At 42.7% G+C, this 24182-nt stretch overlaps 2 protein-coding genes across 10 annotated transcripts; both read right to left on the bottom strand.

The window, feature by feature from the left end:
* Positions 1–3248: 3248 nt before the first annotated feature.
* On the bottom strand, positions 3249–10849 carry LOC133912894 (protein DA1-related 1-like). Of its 7 annotated transcripts, none has more exons than XM_062355856.1 (19): positions 10413–10842; positions 10145–10247; positions 9939–10044; positions 9754–9830; positions 9462–9630; positions 8376–8522; positions 8219–8303; positions 7993–8115; positions 7442–7529; positions 6750–6803; positions 6196–6361; positions 5397–5517; positions 5235–5318; positions 5004–5123; positions 4558–4770; positions 4408–4467; positions 4179–4297; positions 3975–4033; positions 3249–3862 (listed from the first exon to the last, which is right to left on the bottom strand). In XM_062355856.1, exons 6-19 carry the CDS (start codon positions 8420–8422, stop codon positions 3537–3539), a joined length of 1665 nt encoding a protein of 554 aa, XP_062211840.1. In that variant the 5' UTR covers positions 8423–8522; positions 9462–9630; positions 9754–9830; positions 9939–10044; positions 10145–10247; positions 10413–10842; the 3' UTR covers positions 3249–3536. The 7 variants fall into 7 exon arrangements, with proteins under 7 accessions (XP_062211840.1, XP_062211839.1, XP_062211841.1 ...); XM_062355855.1 differs by having other exon boundaries at positions 10457–10842; XM_062355857.1 differs by lacking the exon at positions 6750–6803 and having other exon boundaries at positions 10457–10849.
* A 3333-nt stretch (positions 10850–14182) lies between these two features.
* On the bottom strand, positions 14183–16654 carry LOC133912892 (type IV inositol polyphosphate 5-phosphatase 11). 3 transcript variants are annotated; one of them, XM_062355853.1, is made up of 8 exons: positions 16475–16654; positions 16248–16355; positions 16034–16164; positions 15866–15942; positions 15597–15722; positions 14991–15178; positions 14787–14924; positions 14183–14687 (listed from the first exon to the last, which is right to left on the bottom strand). In XM_062355853.1, exons 1-8 carry the CDS (start codon positions 16538–16540, stop codon positions 14523–14525), a joined length of 999 nt encoding a protein of 332 aa, XP_062211837.1. In that variant the 5' UTR covers positions 16541–16654; the 3' UTR covers positions 14183–14522. The 3 variants fall into 3 exon arrangements, with proteins under 3 accessions (XP_062211837.1, XP_062211836.1, XP_062211838.1); XM_062355852.1 differs by having other exon boundaries at positions 16248–16398; positions 16475–16651; XM_062355854.1 differs by lacking the exon at positions 16475–16654 and adding an exon at positions 16440–16458.
* Positions 16655–24182: the final 7528 nt, after the last annotated feature.

Raw genomic sequence — 24182 nt, 5'->3', positions numbered from 1 at the left:
ATTTTGAGTGTGTTGAATGAGAAATAGAAAAAGATCATCTATTTAAAAAAATTATTAAAACACATATTCACATCCTATAATCACCATTCTCAGTATTACACAGCCACCTAACCAGATGAAATCGACCAGTACGTGTGGAATAAGCAATCAAAGTCGTTCTCGACACTGGTGTCCACGTCCATAAATTGCTCTCTTACCGGTCGAAGAGGTGTTGCACTTCCCTTTCAACCAAAAAAAGAAAAATTGAGCTCATTTGTATCGAGCAACGAAAATCTGCTCCGGTTCTGGCGTCTCAATTAATCGATCGATTCTTCACGTTTCTTTTGGAAAAGGACATCTCTTCTAGCTCTTCCAAGCCTTGAAATGGAAGGGATGAGGGTTACAAGGGAAGATATCTCCTTGTAAACCTTTATTTTTGTACTAAAAAAATATCCAGTTAATATCGCATATGTGAATATCCATCCAGCCCTGAAGATTTATTATATGCCCATTATTTTTTGCCTAACCAACTGCATTGTATATATAATCTAACAGTATATACTTCTTTTTTTTGCCTAACCTACTACATTGTATATTATTCGCCAAAATTTGAACAAGAACTTGCAGGACAAGTGTGCTTATTTGTCTACGCCAACTGCCCTTGAAAAGCTCCGATTCATGCTAAATATGCACCAATTGATCTATGTGAAACAATTTTCTATTTCTTCCCTAGATCCATCGACCATTATATCTATATAGGACTGAGAATAGACGAAAGCGACTCGATGTAATCTGCCTTAGTTTCCGGCTTTGTTCATCTCATCCTCTGCTTTTGTTCACGACCACATCCGCCGGTTCTCAGTTGTTGACTTTGGATGTGGCTGTTGGATTTCTTGGAGGGATCTTTTCCCCTTCTATGATATGGTGACCAAGAGTTATCAAATGAGTAGGTAACTGCTTCAATCTCACAGATCAAAGAGATGGAGTTCCTGCAAAATGCCTGAGCTGATTTTTCTCTAAAAGAAATGGGAGCTGGTCTCCAACATGCCGATTCTTTATTGTTAAGCTTTTGGAGTTTTTTTCAACCAATTAATAAACCAGTTGTATTTTAGTTTAAAAGACAATTACTGGAATACCTGTTCTATATAAAGCTCTTTTTTATGCACTTCATAATAAGCCAAACATGGTCTCGGGAAATTGTTGGTAGGAACCGAAGGTGCACCGGTGATATTCCTGCCGGAGAAGAGATTTCAGAGGCATAAATTTTCACAAAAATGCTAGAGCCGACGTTGCTATATCTACCACACTAGAATTAAAATTGCTACTACTTGTACTACTTTAGAGATATTGGTTGCTATAAGAGTAGGATACACGGTCAACAATATTATCTCTTTATTTGCATACTACCTACTTAATTGTGGTCTGATTTAGGACACTTGAAGGGTTGAGCTATACCTACTCATCTCGACATCGACTAAGACATAATCTTAACATCAAGGAACCAAATTTTTTAGGACTTGTAATTACGTGAGCATGAGGGTAAAACTGCGATGGCACTACCGCTAGTGACCGGTGTGATTGGTAAGGATGGATGGGGAGCGATCTGACTTTCATTCAAGTTAATTAACTAACTAGTTAAGAGTAGATCTACGGATATCTACAGATCGCTCCATGCCCATCCTAGTGATTGGTCACAGCCACAGAGCGCCAGAAGCTAGGCCTGACTTGGTGTGATGCAGCTTTTTTTTTTCTTTCTACTTTTTGTTTGATTTAAAGGCTTGTTTGGGGGAGTATCAAAATCCTTTGTGTTAGAGTATCTTAACTAGTCTTACAATCCAAGTCTATACTCTAACATTTTGGACCTTGAAAGTTTCTCAATCAATCCATCTTTGCCTGGAGGAGGTCATCGTCAAGTAGAGGTGGGGGTAGTCGTCACCGCAATGGTAAGCAAAGGTGTCGCCACGAGCGAGTGCGGCAAAGGTCCTTAGGGATCGCAATCTGGGAGTCTCATCGGAGACTTTCCCCACACTACTAGGGAAGTGGTTCCTCCAATATAACTGCACGAGTGACTTCGTTACTGACACGTGGGGTCTACTGAGAGTTAGCCCATATGTTAGCGGCCACGTCACAGTGCAGTTGCGTCAGAGGATCTCCTTCCTACTACCAGTTGGAGGAGGACTGGATGTTGACTCTGTTGATAGTAGGTGCCTTTGCACGTTTCACCCACCTGGTTTCAAACTCATGAGAATGTTTTTTGAACAGCGCTTCCCCATGGTGCAATCTTCATTGGAGAACCAGGGGGTGCGGGACGGGGGCTCAAACCCCCGCTGGCTCGACCGCAACCTCGGACGTTGCCACTGAGCTCCATGCTCATCCGTAGCGACCTCATGAGAATAGGCCGAGATCCCAATCATTCCTCGGCCTTCCAAACAAGGTCTAAGGGACTTCTTAAACCCCTGGCCTATTAAGCTGTTTATTCCTTAAAAAAAGGTGCCTGTGATCTTATGGGCAATTTGGTGGGCAAGAAAAGGAAGGAAATTCATGAGGAAATTGACTCCGTAGGTCCCTGTCCACAATTGTTTTTTTTTTTTCAACCGTTTTATCGCCGGTCTTGATACGGCGAAGCAGAGGCCGGCACCAGCTCGTCTCGTCTCCCATGTCAGGTGAAGCGAGCGGGCTGTTTCTTGGCAGCAGCAGCCGCCGGAGGGCTTTGCCAAGATCATGGTTGATGCTGCTGTACCGAAACATGATGCAAAAAAGGTTCGATTCGTGCTGTTCGCCGCCGGGATCATCGTGGACTTGTTACTGAGGCTAGTGTTGGCCAAATAAAGCCTGTGATGTTGCAACGACGGAAGCACTTGCCTGCAGCGAAACTCAGTCGGGCTGGGGACTGCTATCTCAGGAAGATATCAATTTCCTCAGATTGCCTGGAGGTTATTCATCAGAATCTGAAGGCGATCAACAGGTGCCCTTGTGCGCCATCATACAAGAAATTAAAAGCAAAAGAGAGAACAAATGAGGATGATTCTTTCAACCATGAATATAGGAATAGCAATGCAGAGGGTCATAATTTAGCTAGGCGTGCTTGTAATATGGAGGTCGATCGACACATCGTGTTTAGCTCACCACCACACTCTATTGATGTATATGTCTCAAGAATGAATGAATAAAGCGCCCACCTTCCCCTCAAAAGGAAAAAAAAAACTAAGCTAACGAGTTTTTACGGATAGTAAGCAAAAGAACAAGAAACACCGGAGGCTTCCCTGACACAAAGAAAGGCAAGAATTGGAAAGAGCATCCAAACACAAATCCTTACATGTCCTCTTCTCTTCTTTACAGGCTAAAGACCACTTAACTTCATGTGCCAATTGTGTGAGTATAATTGTAAAGAAAAACATAATATTTCTGCAACTGACGGTATAACTAAATCCGTACTTCTCTTCTCTTCTATACTTTGTTTACTGTAAACAATATATACCCTTTGGTATGTCTAACTTAAACCAAAAGTCCTCAGAATTTATACCCATCCTCACAATTTGAGGGGAAAAACCGCTTCATCATGGAAAAGACCCAGTCAGACCAATATGACGAAGCGTACTTCTCAAACCGTACCGTTCAACAGCTCGAATGCCTGCTCGAAAACCATCTCCATAAGCCACAGAAGAATCTGTTTCAATCTGGTACTTGAAGAACTCTCCTAGTTTCTTTTCGAAGTCAGTCTTTGCACCCTTTTTGGATGAGGGGGGCATTGAAGATGATGATGGTGCAGCTGAGCTGGTTGCGACGTTGCTACCAGAACCTGATGTGATTTCTGACTCAAGCCACAGATGAGCTAGAACCTGACAGATGCCTTCTTCAACTTCTGGACTCAGGGTTCGGTATCCTATCAGAAACAAGGTATTAAGATAAGTAGACGCAACAGTGATTGATGTTCTAGAAACATAAAGTATGGCGAGGATGCTGCAAATGAAAATAAACAAGCACAACCGAAGTACCTTTAAGTCGGAGGTAAGCATGCATCATCTCATGAGCCAGAATTGAGCCAGTTAGCAGTCTGCATGCAATAAGATCAGTGAAAATGAAAACTTGTGCGCATTCAGAGAACAAGGAACTTCATACTAGCCGATAGATTGGTTGTAGAACCAACGTCCATCAAGGGAAACTACAATTGTTATTAGTTTGATAAATAATAAAAATACCTTGGCAACCCATATAGTATAAGAATTGCAGTCACTTCACACGATCGAACAAGTTTGTATGGTCCTGTAATCATATCTATGATCCTGTTTCCTGGACCAATTATTGGTCTTCTTAATATCTGTATAATATCATGGTGTTATTCCTTTTACATGTAATCATAAACGCTGGTGAAGTTCACAGATTCAGTAGATCAATAAAGCAAAACAAGGAATTGTTTTAAGATCTTACAGTTCTGACAATCTGCTCTTCAGATAGGCAGAGACCTCTGGTTTCAGAAAGGTGGTGTCCCTAATCAACAAGGGTAAAAGAACGATATTAATCGTACACTAACACACTATGCTAAGTATAATACACTAAAACGGATAGCATGCCACCTACATTTTTCTCTGCTTCCATGGCTTCATTTAAAGCTTGTCGCTCAACCAAAAGTAAGGGAATTTGTTGGTCTACTTTCATGTTCAAGCCCTCATAGAATTCCTGAATATCAATGTATAGTGGTTGGCATTCATTGGTATCCATAATTGCAGTATGCAGACACTCCAAGCAGAGTCTCCGGCCATCATCTAATGTGATGTACTGACTGTCCTTTGGCTGGGATTGACAATAAACAAGGAAAGAAGAAAATGATGTTGGAATCACCAAAGTCAGCAGTCGTGCAGATGTGCACTATAGATGGCATAAGATAATAGAATCCAACAAATTCACATGTAAATTTCTGAAAATAGGCACGCAAATGCAAGCTGTTGAAGTATTAAATTAAGTGACATACCTTGTTTGATAAACCTATCACTACATATATAACTGTACATAACCATAATACTAACCTCCATTCGTTCACAACTGCAGCACCTAGGCGTATCATCATTTTCATGGGAAGGACAATACTTCTGCATCCAGAAAGGATGGGCCCGGTATTCAATGAAGCCATTTTTATTTGTCGGAATCTGATTGCCAAAATGCCACCAGCAGTAAGAACAATTCAATGGATAAAATCATGAATTAGCTACTGCTAAAATTTCAAGCTCATTTATCAAATTGAAGTGAAGAATGCTTACAAAGTTCTTGCAAACATCACATTTAGGATGGAAAAGCTCCTTGTAGCAGGACCTGTGGTACGCATGATCTTCATGCACAGCAAACTTCCAAAAAGAAAGGCTTATGTTAATATTTTGTCAAGTTGAAGCATGTTAGGTCGAAGACATTCTAGGGATTTATACCTCATACTCCGATATTGGTCTATCGCAAGAATAACACCTGAAGCACTGAGGGTGCCAAACAGAGTCCATACAACTGAGAAACCGACCATGACCAATTGGAGTTTTGCATCCAGCACAAATCCTACAGATGGTGGTGGTGCAACCATAAATGTAAAAGTTACAGAACAGTAAAGCTTCTAACAGAGCAAATGGAGAGAGAGAAACAGATAATAGCATTCTACCACTAGAACAAGGCTCGGAGAACCTGAGGAGAACGCTGATTCAAGTTGCAAAGTTTATATCCAGTCAAGGTAATTCTAAATTGTTAGATGTATATACTTGTCAGTTGTATTAGTCTCTTGTATATGGCCTTCTTTGCATATCGACCAATTATATATCTGACCTAAGTGGCCTTTGGAACAGATAAGTTTGCACCTAGAACATGGTCTCAAAACAAATGGAGCTTCTTCCAACATTTCCAGAACTCAAACCCTACCCTAGATTCCGAACTCATAGTTGGTTTTGCCTTTTTACTTGTTTGTGTGAGACCAACAAGTTATTGCAGTGGATCCAAGTATAATACATCCGATGCCTACTGTCTCAGGATAGTTTTTCTCCCAATTATCACAAGTGCCATAATGAACTGTCATTCACCCCATTAGTGTGACATGCAGCGTGCGTTTATGCTTATTAGTATTTTGGAAAGATAAACAACGAAACAAGTTTTTCCTAATTGGAATGTAGGGATACATGAAGTGGCAGACTGGCAGGAGCAACTAGTGAAGTATCAAGTATCATAATGTACTATTACGAGAAAAACCTTAATCCACTTGAGGGGAAGATATATGGGGGCAAGCTACTTGCTGGAGCACTTTCTGAGTGAACATCTTCAATTGGAATAGTCCGACGAGGAGGAGGTCCATCATTCATACTTTCTTGCAGAGCCCTTGCAAGCTGTTCATCTTCATCTAACTGATGATCAGTATCTGGTTCATAATTAAAATAAAAAAATGACAAAGCATTAAAATTTATGATTCTGACCAACTGTACTTATTTGCATATGCTCATTTTTCAATCTAGAACTTCTATACGCTATTATTTCGGTAATTACTAAAGAAGCAAATTTAATAATAGAGGAAAACCCTGTCCAAAAAAATTTGTGTCGTTTTTTGTCCCTGAACTTGAGGACTGCATATTTAGTTCCCTGGACTTGTATATGTGGTAAAGACAGGTCCTATTTAATTGGTAATAAGAGATGTGATGGCATTTCAGGTTGTTAATTTGACTTTGCAGTCATTATGTAAAATAAAAAAACAATAATCTGAGTGAACATCTTCAATTGGAATATTTGATGAGGAGGTCCATCATTCATACTTTCTTGCAGAGCCCGTGCAAGATGTTCATCTTCGTCCGACTGATGATCAGTATCTGGTTCATAATTAAAACAAGAAAAAGACAAAGCATTAAAATTCATGGCTCTGACCAACAGTACTTATTTGCGCATGCTCATTTTTCAATCCCGAACTGCTATCTGCTATTCTTCGATAATTACTAAAGAAGCAATTTAATATTACTGGAAAACCTTGTCCAAAAATGAATTGTGTCATTTTTGGTCTCCGAACTTGAGGACCCCGTATTTAGTCCCTGTACTTGTATATGTGGTCAAGGCAGTTCCACGCTCTATTTAATTGATAATTAGAGATGGCATGGCATTTCATGTTGCTAATTTAACTTAGCAATCATCATGTGAAATCAATGAAGAAGTGACCTTTTTGGATTTAAATGAAATTATGATGTCTTTAAACATATTGTACTAGGTTTCAATTAGTATTGCTTCGCAAAGGATATCATCAAACATTAGATCAAAGTGCTTTGTCATCATTGATCAAAGAACTATTCTTAGTTTCTTAATCACAAATAAAAGTTTAAGGGGTCTAAAAGTGCAGTTCTCAAGCTTAAGGACACAAGTAACAAACGTACAAGTTTAGGAACTCGTTGTGCAATTTATTCATCTCTACGTTAGATATGGCCAAAACATGCTAAGATGGGGGCAGAGTAATACAAACCAATGGCCTTTCCCTTCCTTTGATCTTCCTCTGACAAGGATAATGCAATAGCATGATCCATGTCTTCATCTTCATTGTCATGTGCACCCTACAGTAATTTTTAGTTAGCAGAAACAAGCAATAATTAAGTATACATATAGCAACATTCATTGCTATTTTTTTTTCTCAGGATTGAGGAACATGCAGCATGTTGTGAATCCTCAATTATGTTAAAAAAATGTTCTGGGTCCGAAATAATCAAGCACAAATTGTTCAGTTACTCACTACTTCTAGTTTCCAGGACACTCCCACGATTTTTTTTTCAATCCACATGATTATCCAGAACAGGAAAAGGCCATTTCAAACCGAGAAAATGAAGCCTTTTCAAACTGAGTGAGTAAAAGAATACGAGAAGTGCATGAGAAAATAACAATACATAACATTGAGGAAAGATTTGATGAACCATGATTCTCTTTTTGGGAATTTTTCTGCCAGTAGGTTTTACTTAAAAGCTGACTAATTTGCATCAGGAGAAGAAAAAGAACAAGATAAGAGGGTAAGATGCACAGTACATATGACTTAGTGTGCTGAGTTGAATAGCCTTCATGGGAGTTCCCATTGTAATGTCCTCTTGAAACTCTATTTACAGAACCTTTAAAAATTTTGCTCAACCAACCCATATTTGACCCTTCTACCTGCACTGCAAAATAAATTCATTCAGAATCATATTGAGAGAAACTTTTTTTGTTTGGAAAAAACGTACTTAGAGAAACTTGTGCAGATGATCTTTGGACTTACAATAGAAGGAGAAAGGAGAATTTTTAAGGTTCTAAAACCTTCATTCCCTGAATATATCTCTTTTATCTCTTTCCTTAGGGTTTGCCTATATCACATTCTGGTGTTTCAACCAAAGCAGTTGACATTTAAAATGTTGGTTCTATATCCAGCAGATTACCTCTCCCCAATTACTCTATTCCCTTCCACATGCCCACCAGCCACCATACCCTAATGGTGTTGACTCTCTCCTTCACTTATCAGGTCTCCACTGCCTACTCCTCCCCTTGCCCCCATGACACAAGCCTCCTCCACGCCACCTTTGACACTGGAATCAACACAAAACAAATCTAAGGAGGAAGTGGGAGCAATCGGCATTGAGTTGGCTTTGCTGAAGGCATGATGCAAGGCACCAGTGGCACTCGCCAAAGGCAGCAGTGAAGGTGCGTGGATCCTCAGGCACATTCATAAGTTAGAAATTCAGCGTTCACTGAAGACGTGACACAAGGCTTCAGTGACACTCGCTAAAGACAGGTGAAGGTGCATAAATCTTCAGGAATATTCATAGGTTAGAAATTCGACTGTAATCCCCAAAATTTTCATTCAAAGATGAATAGCAATTTCATTTTCCTTATTACTCTTGTAACATAGATTTCAATAGTAAGCACACTCGCCAGAGGCGTAGGTGATGCTGCAAGAAACTTCAAGCACATTCATTGGTTAGAAATTTGACCATAACCCCCCAAAAATTGATTTGACAGGTGTATATCAATTCTATATTCCTTACTGCTCATGAAATGTAGATTCTACTAGTAAACACTGATGTTCTTGGAAACAACTGATGCATACAAACAGAAAGACCTATCATGTTTCTAGCATTCGTCAGTCAAAATTTGGTCAGTATTACAAACAAGTTACTGATTGCACTTTGTTCTGAATCTGAATACCATCAACTGCATAGTAATGATTTGTCAACCATATGAACCAATCCACACTCAGTGTTGCACACAACATTATTTTACAAGGGCGAGATCGAAATGTAAATTTGTTGGTAGGCCACCAAAATGATGAAATATTAAATTCTGTATGTATGGCATCCCCAATGTAGAATGCGTACAAGTAAACCCCCCCCCCCCCCAAAAAAAAAAAAGATTAACCTCTATAATCCAATGGAGAAACAACTGAAGCTTTCAAAACGAACAGACAATCAGATAAAACATTCCCATATTGTATCAGAGCTTGAGCAAGGAAGTAACTGGTTTCTTACCTTTTGGAGAAGGTCAGATATGCTCTAGCGTCCTTGAATTCAGCCAAACAAAGATGGACATTGAAATGATATCTCCGATGTTATATACGCAACAAAGAAGAGACCAGCGACTGATCACCACACCATGTGTCTAGTCTCCTACACGACTATGTTTGCTGTTTATTTTCCCCTGAGTTCATAAAGGAAAATAATCAACAAGCTATATACAGTCTGGAGCCAAAAGTAGTTTCTACAAATTCGATAAAACAGATCAACATGTCTCATATACTACACATAGAGACACTCTGAGTACCTTGAACAACAAAGATGCAGATGCAGCAATCGCTGGAAAACCAGTCCACATCACGGTGCCATCATGATATGCCTCATCTAAATTTTCAGCGTTGGTACAAACAAAATCAGTAGAGAGAAGGCATGCCTTCAAAGGTGAAACCATAGAATAAACTAAAATGGCTCATGTCATTATCTGGTCCTTACCTCAGGACGTTTTGAAAAGGTAGAGAGGATCTTGAATTCAGAGAACATCAGTACTAATTGTCATGAAGTAGGCAATCACCGACAACCGAACTATTACGCTTAGATCCTATTCACCAATGAGCAACTCATCATGATACAAAAGAAGTCATGAAAGAAGACTGTTTGCAAAAAACAGAGTAAAAGGTAGTGCATCACGGTATAAATACCTTGAGCTCAGTCCAACGAGGACAAAATCCACATCAAAGAACCGCAGGGACCGCGCAGAGCTCACTGAGGGCAACCCCACCTCATGCCTCCCAACTCCCGCACCTGAACAGAAACAAGCCATTATGCCAATCCCCACAAAGCATCAAAGTACACCGCCTACAGTAACGCAAGGCAATTTCACCACAAAACGCCATCAGCAACCAAGGTAACCTTCTGCTGGACCAAGTAAATTACACCAAAAACAAGCCAAGATCGCCGCGATTTTACCAAAAGAAAAGAAGCCGAGCAGAAAGAACGTTCCCAAGACTCACCAACTCAGCAAAGATCCCCTCTCCTGCTCTCTCAGAATCTTGGTTTTCTTGCACCAGAAAGGCCGGCCGGAGAGAACAGGGAAGGCGACAGAAAAGAAGGGAGACGAAACGGGGAGAAACGATGGAAGAAGAAACAAAGCGTGACATGGACGTGAAGCGGAATTGCGGCAAGAGGCCAAGTCCAAGCGAAAAAAGAAAAACGAGCTGAGGTAACATCTCCCTCCCACTCCCATTCGCGACTCGCCCACCGCCCGCATGCGTCGCTGTCGCGTCGACTTCAACCCTCACCCCCACGCGCAGGGCCGGCGGGAGGGGAGGGGGAGGAGGAGGCCCACATGGGGCTGGAGCGCGCGGCAGCGTCTCCCTTACGCATTCCGTCGAACGCCCTGCGTACGCCGTACGCGTGTAGGAAACTCCTTGGCAGCCGGGTTGGAGTGGGCTGGGCGGGTGATTGGAGGGAAGAAAGGAGCGAGTGGGGTGACAGGTCGCTACCAGAGTTGTTTTTGCAGTGCAGGCCTGGTTGTTTTTGCAGCAGAGTACTCTCACTTTATGGTATTTAAAGGAATATGATGTTTCTCAAAGGCATAGGCCTGTTTCTTTTTCACCCCACGAACGATGCTTTTTGTAGGTTTATCAAGAAGTCTCTGGACCTCTTCAACCTCCACAATTCATAATTGCTATATCCATAAATTACTATAAAAAACTCAACCCACATCATCATTCTCATTACCCGTGCCTCACCTTTCGTAAAACCATTGTCACCTAAAAAATATAGAGTTAGAGCTTTGATGAATCTCAATGATTCATAAATCATAACTAACTTGTAAAAAGGACATCAAATTGATCGAATTAAAGCCCTAGTCCCTACGCAGCCAGGAGGGACACCATATTTAGAACAAGTAGCTTAGAGAATAACGTAGGTAGTAGAAATAGTATATCAAATTGATCGAATGTGAATCCCGTGTGTACAAAACCAATGAAAATTTTCTATATGGTCCCTCTTTGAGCTAAGGGGGACCCGATCTGAGCATACAAGGAAGCGGGAATTTTTATCGTGTCATTATTATGCAACACCAAACAAAACCCTATGTTAAGAGTTGTGAAAAATTCCGATAAAAGTATGACAGTGTATAATATACTATCATCTACTATATTATAAAATCTGAGGTTAAGAAACAACTTGTACAAGAAGAAACAAAAAGAGAAATTTCATCTATGAATAATACCTCTATATGAATCACTGGATTTTCTTTTTTTATTTCTCCCTATACAAGTTATTGTTTGAGCTCAAATTTTGCGATATATTAGATGATAGCATGATGTACAGTATGTATTTTTACTAAAAATTATGACTCCTAACAAGAGATTTTAGTGTTTACACAATAACTGTGACATAATACAATTTCTCAAAGCAGCGAGCCATACCTCTACATCGGCCGCCACTTTGAACCAGCCGCATGCAGTGTTGGTGATGCTCCCGAGGGCGACGCGCTTCTCCGCCACCTTGGCAACAAGTGGAACCCTACGGCACATCACTCGCTCGCCTTTTCAAAAATTGAACCTCGTTTCGGCTACTGTGGTTGCGTGTATAGGGTATCCTGTTTGTTTGTCCTGACTCGCTCACTCAAGTGTGAATAAAGCTAGCCAAATATGCTAGGCCAAACGGGCCAGCACAAGGAACACAAATTTTGACTCGGCCCGAGCACATCATAGAACGATCAGCCAGGTCATGCCTGGGTCAAGGCATCGGCATGGCGTGCGCATGGCCCGACCCGGCTGCGCCTTGCCCTGCCTTGCCCTACCGCCTAGCACAACATAGTGTGCCTTAGCCGTGCTTGAGCCAAACTAGCACGACATGTTGCTTCATGGGTCATGTCATGGGCTGGCACGGCACGACCCGAAAGACTATCCAGGCATGACGGGTCGTGCTCTAACCGGATCATACCTTGGTGTGCTTGTATTGGGCCGGCCTGTCAGGCCCAGTATGCCACATCTGAGTGCCAAGTCCCTATGGTGTTGGTGTGGTCTCTCTTTCACTCTCTGCAGACTTGCAGTTGAAGTTTTATTGTAGCTACATGATGGAGTATGATCTTGTTTGGTAGAGCTCTAGTTCTCAACTTCACACCAAATCTCATATTGGTAGGTTAAGATAAAGTAATTTAAGTCTCTATTTTTAGATACAAATAAAATAGCACATCTAAATACTTTTGGTATATCCACAACTTCAACTCCACAAAACTCTTGAAGCTTCACTTAACGTTCTACTAGCTTATATATATAACACTAGTAGCTTCACTTAACGCTTCTACTAGCTTAGATTGTAACTGATTTATAGCATTAGTGTTATTGTTTCTTGTTACATTATTTATGTAAAAAATGTGTAGTTGTATGACAAGTGGTTGAACTTTTATTCAATTTCGGATCTAGGGGTTGTTTGGTAGTGATTCTCGTAGAGGATTCACTCTCGAATCTAGCGAATCGCTACCAAACGTGTCGTTTTCCACGGGCTCCGACCCCGTATTTGGCTGAATCGATTCCTCATTATAGCTTGTGCGAGCGATTCAGGCAAAACAAGGCTTCCCCGGTGAATCCAACTAACGAGTTTTGTACCTAGGCGTCTAGTTCAATCATATTTACCAGCAAATACCATCTATCAAAACCAACTCGCACCCGGCCTCTCTCCCAGCTCGCAGCCCCCTCTGCACCCGCACCCCTCCCATCCATCTCTCGTCCCTCTCTCCTCTCCCCAAAAATGGCAACCTAGGTTTGAGGGCGGCCGCCGCTCGCCACCCTCATTCTGCCGCCGGAAGCCATCTCGCGACTGCAGGACTGCGGCCCGAAGCCATCTCTCCGCTGCTAGACCACCTCCCGAAGCCATCTCGCCGCTGCCGCTGGACCGCCTCCTGAAGCCATCTCGTCGCTACCACTGGACCGCCTCCCGAAGACATCCCGTCGCCGCCGGACGTCCGGATCTTGAAGCCCTATCGCCTCTGCCTCCGAATCAAGAAGGGAAAGCCACCGCCGGTTGAGCTCCTCGTTCTCCGTCGATTTCATCCATGCCTAAGGGCCGGCCCGAAAGCATTATGAAGAAGACAACATATGTAAGGCAAATACATCTCATATACAAGTTAAATACATCTTATATACAAGTCAAATACATCTCAAATACAAATCCAAATACATCTCATATACAAGTCAGCACAGATATATAGATAGGGATACAACGGTCAATTCACCCACCATACTCTCTTTTCAGGAATTGCAAATCAGTCAGCTAGCCAAACAGTTTCACTGCTGAATCTGATTCATCAGAAAAACACTTCCAGGTGAATTTGAATCACCCTCAGGATGAATTTGAATCTAGAGCTGTGCCAAACGGCCCCTAGTACATATTTGCCAGCTAAAATCTCCTGCGTTTTATGATGGTGTAGTGTATCTCCGAGTTAGAGTTGATGTCCATACACGGACACTCCCTTGTTTCATATTGCTGCGGGTCAAATTCGAAGCTTTCGTGAACCTTTCATGGAGGCCATAGCGAGTCAACCCTGGATACGTTTAATGCTGATATTGTGAGGTTGCAGCAGGGTTCCTGCTCTTGTATGCAGTTAGTATATATTTTGGAGATGGCGATATTTTGCAGGAAAGTAAAAAAAAACAAATACTTGAGCTAGTCTCTTTCGAGTTCAGAGTAATACATATATGACGAATAGCTGATGATTCCGGGTAAATGGTAAGAAAGCAAGACTGCAATCATATATAATTTGCATTTGTTTGCTGTGCATGTCCACCTCGGTCCATTTCTCGCTACATTATTCCATCATACCATGCCATATAATTTGGAGAAATATCAAATACTCTAGTAATTAATCACCAGTTCACCACCCTTCTGCAACTATACTATACGCATTTTTTTTCCAGGTGATAAAAGGGGAGAAAACACCAAGGGGTGATGGTTTACACCACATTTCACACCCCTACAGCTTTGTGCAATTCGACATTTTTACAAATTGTTCTGAGAAGAAAGTAATCACTGTAAGCGATGACTCTGCTATGCCAACTGGAGAAATTAATCACCGTCGCTGCGTACTTTGAGACAAAGATGGGCTTTCACAGGCTTGTGATCGGAGCTCTGAACACAGTCGAGGGATTCGTATGAGCTTAAGATTGCATCCAAACCTGAAGAGTTGTCAACCTTGAACAATATCCTGTCTGTCCAAGAAGGCACTCTTATCTGCACAAGTGAAGATCACAGGCACAAAACATTAGATTTTCAAGAGCACTGGCTCATGCCTACAAGTTGGCATCCGGAAGTGATGCTAATTCCTGATACCTTATAACTTGTATCGTAGCTGCTACTTCCGACGTTATATTTGTACGTTGGTTTAAACAACAAGGTCCCTTCACAGTACCCATCGAATACTTCACCCTTTTCAGCTTCTTGCAGAAGCTGATCTTTGCCTCTTAGCTTCTGAAGAACACATAAATATGAGGAACTGCTACAGTGTAAAAATGACTAATGTCAACAAACACTTACACTCTGACGATTCTCCTCAATCATCTTCCTTGCAGGCATGGAGCTTATTCCTTGTAGTCTATAATTCAGATCACCTAGCCACACTGTTATGTTGGCGGATTTGGCATATGGTATGCCATTCCTGGAGAACAGCGAGTGTGAAATATGCTGGCATTCTGAGTTCCTCTTTTCCACTTTGTCTTCGTGAGCTACACTTTAATAACACCTTGTTATTTCATAATGACATTTGACTTAGCATCAGAATCGCCTAAAATTCTTCAATTCAAGAAATTAAATGACGAAGCGTAACTTGCGCATTCTTTAACATGGACAGTTAATGCAATCATATTTTCATTGTCTGGAGTTGTATAGCACTTTCGTAGTTTGATGCTTGAAGTGTTAAAAGGAGGTAGTGGTGTATTGGTATGGATTTTAGTAGCACAAGTCACACTGACGAAAACAACAGCAGCAGCAGCGGAAGCCTTTTAATCCCAAACAAGTTTAGAATAGACTAGAGATGAAACCTAATAAAAGACACCAACAACGAGAATGTATAAGTAAAAAGATATAATATAGCAAAAATGGCAGGACACCGACGAAAACATAAACCAAAAATTGAAAAGCAACCTGCGAGATGGCAGGACACAAAAACCATCCGGATACCACTGAAGTTGATGTACATGGCCACAGCTCCTTTCTTTCTCCCAATCATACCCCCACAACCTCCAACTGCATGTTTGTCCACCTTCATCTCTATCCAAAATTACAAAAAACATGTTTATCCATCCAAATTAGGAACTAAACAAACTAGTTTGACCAAAGAAGAACCATGCAATTGGCATCAAGCAATCAAGAAAAAATTGGGCTACAGATATAATAGGATCAACAAGAATCACCTCTGATGTAGTTCTCCGAACTCCTTGATCCGAAAAGAAACATCTGAAGAGACTGCATGCTTTTCTGACCTAATAAACTGAAATTTTATGGGCATCAAACTATTTGAGAATACTACGAAAAGCTTTGATGTGTTCAATAGAAGAGAACAAGACTATAGAGTTTCTTACATGTGTGTCTCGGCCATGGTTTCTTGCAGAACTTGTGAAACATCACATTTTGGTGCTTCTTGCAACCCAACAACTAGCAAATCAAACTTTCTGTTGGAGCTCACCAATTTTGTTACATCTTCCACAGACATCTTCACCAACAGAACACATATCAAATCAAAGTAAATGGCCTAATCATCATCGAGAAGAAAACAATCGAGTTAGAAGTATGTACCTTGCCATTCATGTTCCATGTGATGATGCACACGCAGAGCAGAGAGTTGGTGGTGAATTCACAGGCTTTCTGAATCGGAATTGTCTTTATGCCTTCATGAGTCCCATCCTGATCAATAGAAACCATGCCATTACTGTGTAGCTCGCTTCTCCTGCAATTTTATATATATCAAGAAGTGCAAGTGAATCATACCAAAAAACAACTTTTAGCAAGTTCAGATAAAATACCACTTTGGAAGAGCAAAGCCGCTGCAGTTGCCCATGTCTAGTTACCGAATCTTTCTTTCTGATCATCTAACATGGGAAAGATAACCAAGGAACCCTTTCTGTACAACTATATTCTGAAAGTTCAAAGGTTCTAGGCAGAAAGAGAAGTAATTGGATTTGGATATGTGTACTTTTGGTCTCCACATTTCTTTGAGCATTTATTTGAATCTTCCATATGGTCTCAAAAATTTCAATACATTACAAGATAGTGACAAGTAGAATGCTGAATAACCAACCAATTGGGCCAGCTGGATTACATAGTTAGGTACTGGATATATTTGATGTGACAGTTAGATCTCGTTTGTCCTCCCATCATTAGCCGGCTGCTACTGCAGTCCATGTGTAATGGAAATGTAAAAGAGACTACGCACAGGAATAGGACCACCAAAGTTGCTATCGGTAGTCTGGTACGCTTGGTGATAAGGGCAACATTTTCTTACAAGTAACCTTGGCAGCCATGGATTCTAACAGACAAGTTCCATTTGGGAACATGCTAGAGCTGGACCTTTACTGAAGTTTCACACCTCTTCACTAGGTGGCTTTGTACAACCCTGGATTAAGGCATATGCAGGAAATCGAGCCGTATTGTGAAAGTGACACCTTCTCTGCATTCATCCTTTTCTCTAATTAGTTTTTTTTGGGCTCCACGATCGATCAAAAGATAGAGATTATCCTTTTCCTTGTCTTTGAAAATAAGTGCCTGATATGAGGTCTTTTAATGAACAAAAATGATTAAACTTGATATGTTGGTATCACTTTTATTCATTTATTTTCTGAAACAAAAATTGGCCCCTGGTGTGGCATGCACCAACAGTTTCACAGGTCACACCAAGGAAAAGGCTCATCTGGATCTTTCAGTTATTGGTAGCCTTCAGCAACCTAGCATACTAGTCATGTATCATGCAGAAGTCAAGGCATTCACCAAGCATTCCAACCATGAAAAGCCTGAAGAACCAAAAACAACTGTAGAAACTCTCACTCTCCACATGTGAAAGCCAATGGCAGGATCTTATAGGTGGCATCCACGCAAATTGTTGTCACCATTTGCCCCTTATACAGTTATACATGGCATTTGGAATAAAAGAAGAAGGTACACTGTGGTGCTATGTATGTACATGCTCAGAATACAAGAATGCTCCTCCATCAGGACCACCCTGTGGGTCCGCCCCTGATTTTCATAGTTCGTCTTCTAGGTGTCAACACACCAAGAACACCCATCTTTCTCACAACTCTTGGTGCACTGCTCTTTGTTTGATTCGACAACTCTAAACTGCTTGGCATTGGAAACGCCTACAATTTGACAGCATCTTGCAAAGCTGACTTATCTGCATACATGGCGTTAACACGCTAATGCACCACATTTCAATATGATATAAATGCTAGATTCTCCCATAGCCTTTTGGGAATCTATCTTATTGTAAGACCCCAGGCAATCGGGATCTCCTGTGCCTCCAGTATTAGTTTTTGATTACGTAGCTGATACACACAGTATAACAATCGTAGTATCACAGTCAAACTTTGATAAATCATAGAGAGGTTCAGGATTCAAAGGGTTACAACCCGGATTGCAAATTACAAGCTTGGCCCAGCGGCATCAAAATACACAGCTGAACAAAATCCCAAACCACAAGTAGCGAGGGTGCGAACGCGACTTTTAGAGACTACTCTTCATTCCCAGCTTCACCTCCGGTGAAGTCGGCATCGGCTTTTTCATCTGAATGACAGCAAGAGTGAGTACGGATGGTACTCAGCAAGCCCTATACTACTTCAAAGTGTTGATAGATGCATAAAGGGGTATTTCAAGGGCAAGGCTATATAGTTTTAGTTTTTCTTTGCGTAAAGCCGTTTTATGCAGATGATCAGTGGTATCGTCATGTAATGACTTTAAAACAGTTCAAATAGTTTGTAATCCAGTAACAAGCTGTATCTGGGGTGTCTCGATCCTGAGAGGGGCTACATCTCACTCCGTAGTCTCTTTTATCATATATGGTGTACCTCTAATACCACACAGCTTCTGGCAGATTGAGCCAGGAACCACATCACACGGACATCTAGTCCACACACTCACTCATCAAGACACACGCACCCCGAGTCTAGTCAAATGGGGTCATGCTTCGTATGTCCACAACCGTGGACACGGCTATTTGAATAGTTTTACACTCTACAGAGGTTGTACAGCTTTACCCACGCGATATGCTCAGCCTCCATCCGTTGCAGGCGGAGGAGCGAATCATACCGAGACTCTCCAAACACCTTTCCCGTTGGGCTTTTCCACAAGACACGCCAAGTCCCAGAGCTGCATGTTCCGAAGGCCAGCATCCCTTTTTAAGCCTAAGCCAGTCCCTGAAACCTCCAAACAGCGGGATAGATGGACCATTGGCTGCTCATTGCTCTCAGCCGCCTGGTATGATGCCTAACCCAGTCCTGTGTAAGAAAAAATCAAGTCCTACCTATACATCAAGGATTTCACAACCATCACGGAATTCACAACCATAAAGGATTCATGGTATATGAGTTATTATTGATAACAACAATCTTATCTCCGAGGAGAGGTGTTTTAAAAGCGACGTCTCCGAGAAGACATATTCAATCCTAAGCATACTAGATATCATGGCATCGTCCGACATTAATATAGTTAACGACAGGTAATCCTAGGGTGACATGTATTCTGGATGATAATATTCAAAGACATGGCATGTGTTTGATAGGATTAACTATTACAAGTAGTTTGTAAAAGCGTAATACATAGCACATGCGATAATAAGTCCGGTTTTAGTTGATCAGGTATATTATTTGAAAACATAGGTTCAATATGATCAAGGAGATAGGACTTTCCTTCTCCGAAATTTTCTTTGAAATCTTGATTGTAATCGGGATCCTCCTCGCTCCTGATGCTTCTTGCACGGCACTCGCAGAACTCTGGTTGCCCTACAATCGCGACTATGATCAATAACGATGAATCTAAAGAAGGATCAATTAACACCCAATGGAAAGCCAGATGATTCCTAATAGATATCATAATGTGACAGATGAGTAGATCTCGATTTTCGATGAATTTCTGCGAAAAAATCGCCGAAACTAGAGCCAAAACGGAGAAGTTATGGCTCACAGAAGATTTAATCAAAAATTAAATCGGAAGATTACGAAATGGCACTATTCAAAGGTGGGGCTCACGAGTGGGACCCACTGAATAGTAACTTGGCCCCACATGAACAGTGATTGGTGGACCCATATGAACAGTACAGGCTTGGGTCGAATGGGCTTGGATGGGCTGGATTCGGTCCTAGATGGCCCTGGGCCGGGCTTGGTATACACAATACTGGGCCGCACAGTACTAGCCCACTCGGGTCTTGGGCTGGTGGCTAATGGGCTAAGAAAGCTGGGCCGTCCACACGGCTTTTGGCAGCTGGGCCAGCCTGGTAGGCCAGCCGGCCATTGGGCCGAGCCGTGGCCCAATCAGCCAGGCCGAGCCACAGCCCGCGGTTGCTCCAAGCGCACGCACGTGTTGGGCGAGGCGAGTGGCGGAGGGGAGGGGGAAGTCAGCTGGCGGCGAGAAATTAACGGCGACGCGCTCCGGCCAAGGATTCACGACGACGAGCGGACGTCGGGACACTACACGACACAGCGGATTCAGAGGGGGCTCGTCGACGGCGGCCGACGGCGAGAGCACTCCCAGACGGCAGCTAGAGGAGAGTGCAGCGATGCGAGAGGAAGGCGGAGATGGAGAGAGGTGGTGCGACCCGCTGGCGTGGCGAGGTGGCGGCCGGCGCCCACCTTGTTTCTCGAGCATGGGCGTGCTCTACGCCGGCCAAGCGTAGGCGTGGGCACGAAAGTCGCACGGTATGGCGCGGAGAATGGGCAACAGCAGAGAGAGAGGAGAAAGGAGAGAGTGTGAGAAGTAGGGGAGTGTCGCGACTAACTCGGTGAGGCGGCCGCCGCGGTGGCACGCGACAGCGCGGCGCGGCGTCGCACTGGAGGAGAGTGGGGAAGGAGAAGGCGCGAGCGAGCGCCGATGCGTGACACGTGTACGGCGCGAATCACGCACGGGCGAACGCGGGCGGCAGGCCAGCGCACACGAGAACAGACTGCGCATGTGGAAGCTGGGCGGCATCAGGCTGCATCAGCCCATGCGCGCGAGGAGGGGGGAAGGAAAATGAGACCGGGTTGGCTGGTGGGTCGAGAAAGAGAGGGGGGGGGGGGAGAAATTGGCCCAGGAAAAAAGAGAAGGAGAAAAAGGAAAAGAGAAAAAGAAAAGAGATGGGGATTTTGGGAAATAATTCAAAATAGAATATTTTAAATTTGAATTTGAATTTTGACTTGGGATTAAGATCAACTCTATTTGGAATATTTGAACTTTGATTTGCATTTGGGTAAAGATCCTTGGGAGAGGCTTTGAATTTAAGGAATTTGAGCTAAATAGAATCTGAGATTAGATTTGAAAATTAAGAGACATTCAATTTCAAATCTCCACACAAAGAACTATAAAACTCAACTAATGCACAACTCACAAATATGAGGGTATATATATACTGGTATATACACATCCACATACCTATTTTTTTAATATTAGATAGCTTAATTAATTTTAAAAAGTTTTAATTTGGAGTGAAATATGCAATCAATTAGCATGCTTAACTCAGGATGTTACACTTATGATGTTCTCTTTGTGACAATTATGTATAACATTATGTTTTGCAAAAGAAAAGGAAACATATCTCAATGCAAAAGATAAAGTGTTGTTGGCATGATCGTAGTTTTTTTAAAGGCAACAATGCTACAGTTAATCATAATCTTAACTATACAAGGCGAGCATCTAATTAAGTCCATGCATATTGATATGGTTGGGTTGATTGGATCAATAGGGATAACTGGCGTAGTGTACTCGCCCTCTCAAGGAGGCTCTGAGCAGCTAATTTTTGTGGACTAACTTATTAATTCATTGCTTGCTTACAATGCTGATACGTCCTCCTTTATATAGGAGCTGGCTCCGTCAATCTAAACTAATAAATCTTATCTCTAAGACTAACTAATATATCTTCTCTCTAACTAATATAGCGTAGCTCGGTTGGTTACGTCTCCCGGTGTGGAGCGAACCCGTGCGGGCTTGAACCCTCATGTGTGCACATTGGGTGCGACCCATTTGCGATGTGTCCCAAGCCACTATGATGGCATCGGTGGGGCCCCTATGTGGCCCCGCTATTCTAACAAAAATCTTCTCTCTAACTAATCTTATCTCTAATTCGATGCTACAATTATGTCCTACTGTAGTACCAACCAAACTACCTTAAAATAACAAACTATATCTACATCTAATTTGATTCTCCTCCTACCTAAGATATTCTCCATAACACTACATCCCCCCCCCCCCGACTTGCATCTCGTCCTCGAGATGCTAGGCGGAGGCCAAGGCTGAAGACTGTGTTGAATCCGAATGGATGAGAGGCTGGCAAACGAGCATTGAAGTGTCATGGCCAGGACGACAGCAGTGTTGGCTGCAGTTGTCATTAGGAGAATGAATGACCATTGAAGGCATGATGTCAGCCAGCGGCAAGGCAAACACCAAAGTCTTCTCGACGAACGTGCACAGGTCCTTGGCGGTGAGCTATCGATGTGGATGTCAGTGCCAATGTGGGGAAGCACAACTGGACTATCGATGACAGATGGGATCTCCCAGTGGTTGGCGCATATGCCAATATCCATCTGCAAGAGCTGGATTCGTTGCTCCTCCTTGGTGTGAACTTTAGCCGCCTCAATCTCACTGCTTGATCCCTTGTTAATGGCCATCGGTGCCTCTGCCATGGCAGATTGCCACAACACCTTATCAATATTCAGTGGTGGTGGAGTAGAGCCTCCAGCATCGCCCATGTCAGAGTCGCTGAGCTCGTACGTGATCTACTCACTCAGCAGCTGATTGACAGTCATGTTAATGGAGCAAAACTATATTTTGATGTGTGCGATGTCTTTGCTATTGCGTTCGACGATGAGCAAGATCTGATCTAGCTTGGACGAGAAGTTGTCCCTAGTCAGAGGATTACCCATGACTGATCGGACGTGTGCGCAGGAAGAAGGCCGTTGCAAGCGAGCACCAGTGGAGCTCGGGAGGGCAGGACTCAGCCAGCAGCGGCGAAGGTTGGAGGCTGGTGAAAAGGCAGAGCAGGGGCGGACGGCACGGCTTGGGAGACGCCTGGCCGGGGCATAGCGGGAGGCGACAACTCAGTGGAGAGGTGGCCTAGTGCGATGATGAGCGGCTGTGCGGCGCAGGGGCGGACGACACTGGGGGGCAGGAGGCGCGGAGAGGTCGACTGGCATGGAAGGAGGGGCGTTCGTGCTGGAGGCGGGACAGAGATGACGGGGCAGACGGCATTGAGCAGGCCTGACGACGCTAGGCGGGGGAGCAATGGCCAGCCGGGCGGCATGAGCGCACCCGTGCGGGGGAGGCCGGGGGTCGGGAGATCTGGTGGGGATGGTGACACGAGCGAATTAGGTAGATTTGCTCGAGTTCAAGGTGGGCGGCGCTAGGATGGGTTCGGGAAGGCCAAGACGAGTGATTGGGTGGCTGATTTTGCGACGGATGCTGCAGCTACGGAAGGCTAGATGATATGGTTCGCAAGAAGGAAACCTAGCTCTGATACTAAAGATGATATGATTGGGTTGATTGGATCGGTAGGGATAGCTGGCAAAGCGTACTCGCCCTCTAAGGAGGCTTTGAGCAGCTGATTTATGTGGACTAACTTATTAATTCATTACTTGCTTACAATGGTGATGCGTTCTCCTTTATATAGGAGCTGGACCTATCAATCTAAACTAAGGCCCTGTTTATTTTCTGCTTCTGCTGCTGGCAGAAGCCAGAAGTTAGAAGAAATAGGGTTCTCGAGAAGTGGCTTCTTGAGAAGCTAGAAGCCTGTTTCTGAGGAAAATAAACTAAAGCTGAGAAGCTCGCTTAGAGATGCTTTTCTAAGAAGCTATGTGCTGAGAAGCCAAAAATTTGTTGAAGAAGCCAACAACCTATTTCCAAAACCAGCTTTTCAGACAAGCCAAAAGCACAGCTTTTCAGAAAAACTCAAAAGCAGAAGCTCAAACAAACAGGCCCTAACAAACCTTATCTCTAAGACTAACTAATACATCTTCTCTCTAACTAATCTAATTTGATCCCTAATCTTATCTCTAATTTCTCGTTAGAGTAACACCCTACTACAGTACCAACCAAACTAACAAACTATATCTCCATATAATTTGATTATCCTCCTGCCGATACTCTCCATATCAATATACACCATGGTTTCAAGAAAATACATGAATTACTAACTTAATACTATGTAGCAGAAAAAACTCACTTATTCATAATCTCCATCAGAAGATAAGATTAGTTGCTGATCTCCATCAGCAACTAATCATTCTTCATGTCCACTAGAAGTTCCATAATTTCTCTAAAATAAGTTATCATAACAGTTAAGCCTACCGTACACTCTCATCATGTGTTCACAAGTCAAGTTGGGAATCTCGTTCAGAATCATGATCTTCTTAGGATAAGTAAATATTTGGTAGTTCCAAAGGCCCAACTACCTTGAAAGAACTCTACTTGTTTGATGACTATTAAGCGAGATGTAGGTCGTTGAGATCTGACTAAAGTCTCTTTGGTCGTTTGAAAGGCTCAATTGACATGAAAGAA

This window comes from Phragmites australis, chromosome 3 (genome assembly GCF_958298935.1).
Source record: "Phragmites australis chromosome 3, lpPhrAust1.1, whole genome shotgun sequence".
In the NCBI taxonomy this organism is placed as follows: domain Eukaryota; kingdom Viridiplantae; phylum Streptophyta; class Magnoliopsida; order Poales; family Poaceae; genus Phragmites; species Phragmites australis.
Note: the sequence above shows the minus strand (reverse complement) of the source record. Positions and strands in the feature narration are given on the sequence as shown.

Coding starts and splice junctions, on each gene's coding strand:
- LOC133912894 (XM_062355856.1), bottom strand. CDS start 8,422: ATGGTGGCTGGTGGGCATGTGGAAGGGAATAGAGTAATTGGGGAGAG. Junction 6,362..6,749: donor TGCACGGGCTCTGCAAGAAA/GTATGAATGATG, acceptor ATTATGAACCAG/ATACTGATCATCAGTTAGAT. Junction 5,518..6,195: donor TTCCCCTCAAGTGGATTAAG/GTTTTTCTCGTA, acceptor CACCATCTGTAG/GATTTGTGCTGGATGCAAAA.
- LOC133912892 (XM_062355852.1), bottom strand. CDS start 16,509: ATGGGCAACTGCAGCGGCTTTGCTCTTCCAAAGTG. Junction 16,399..16,474: donor GGCTTTGCTCTTCCAAAGTG/GTATTTTATCTG, acceptor ATAAAATTGCAG/GAGAAGCGAGCTACACAGTA. Junction 15,943..16,033: donor ACCATGGCCGAGACACACAT/GTAAGAAACTCT, acceptor ATAAAATTTCAG/TTTATTAGGTCAGAAAAGCA.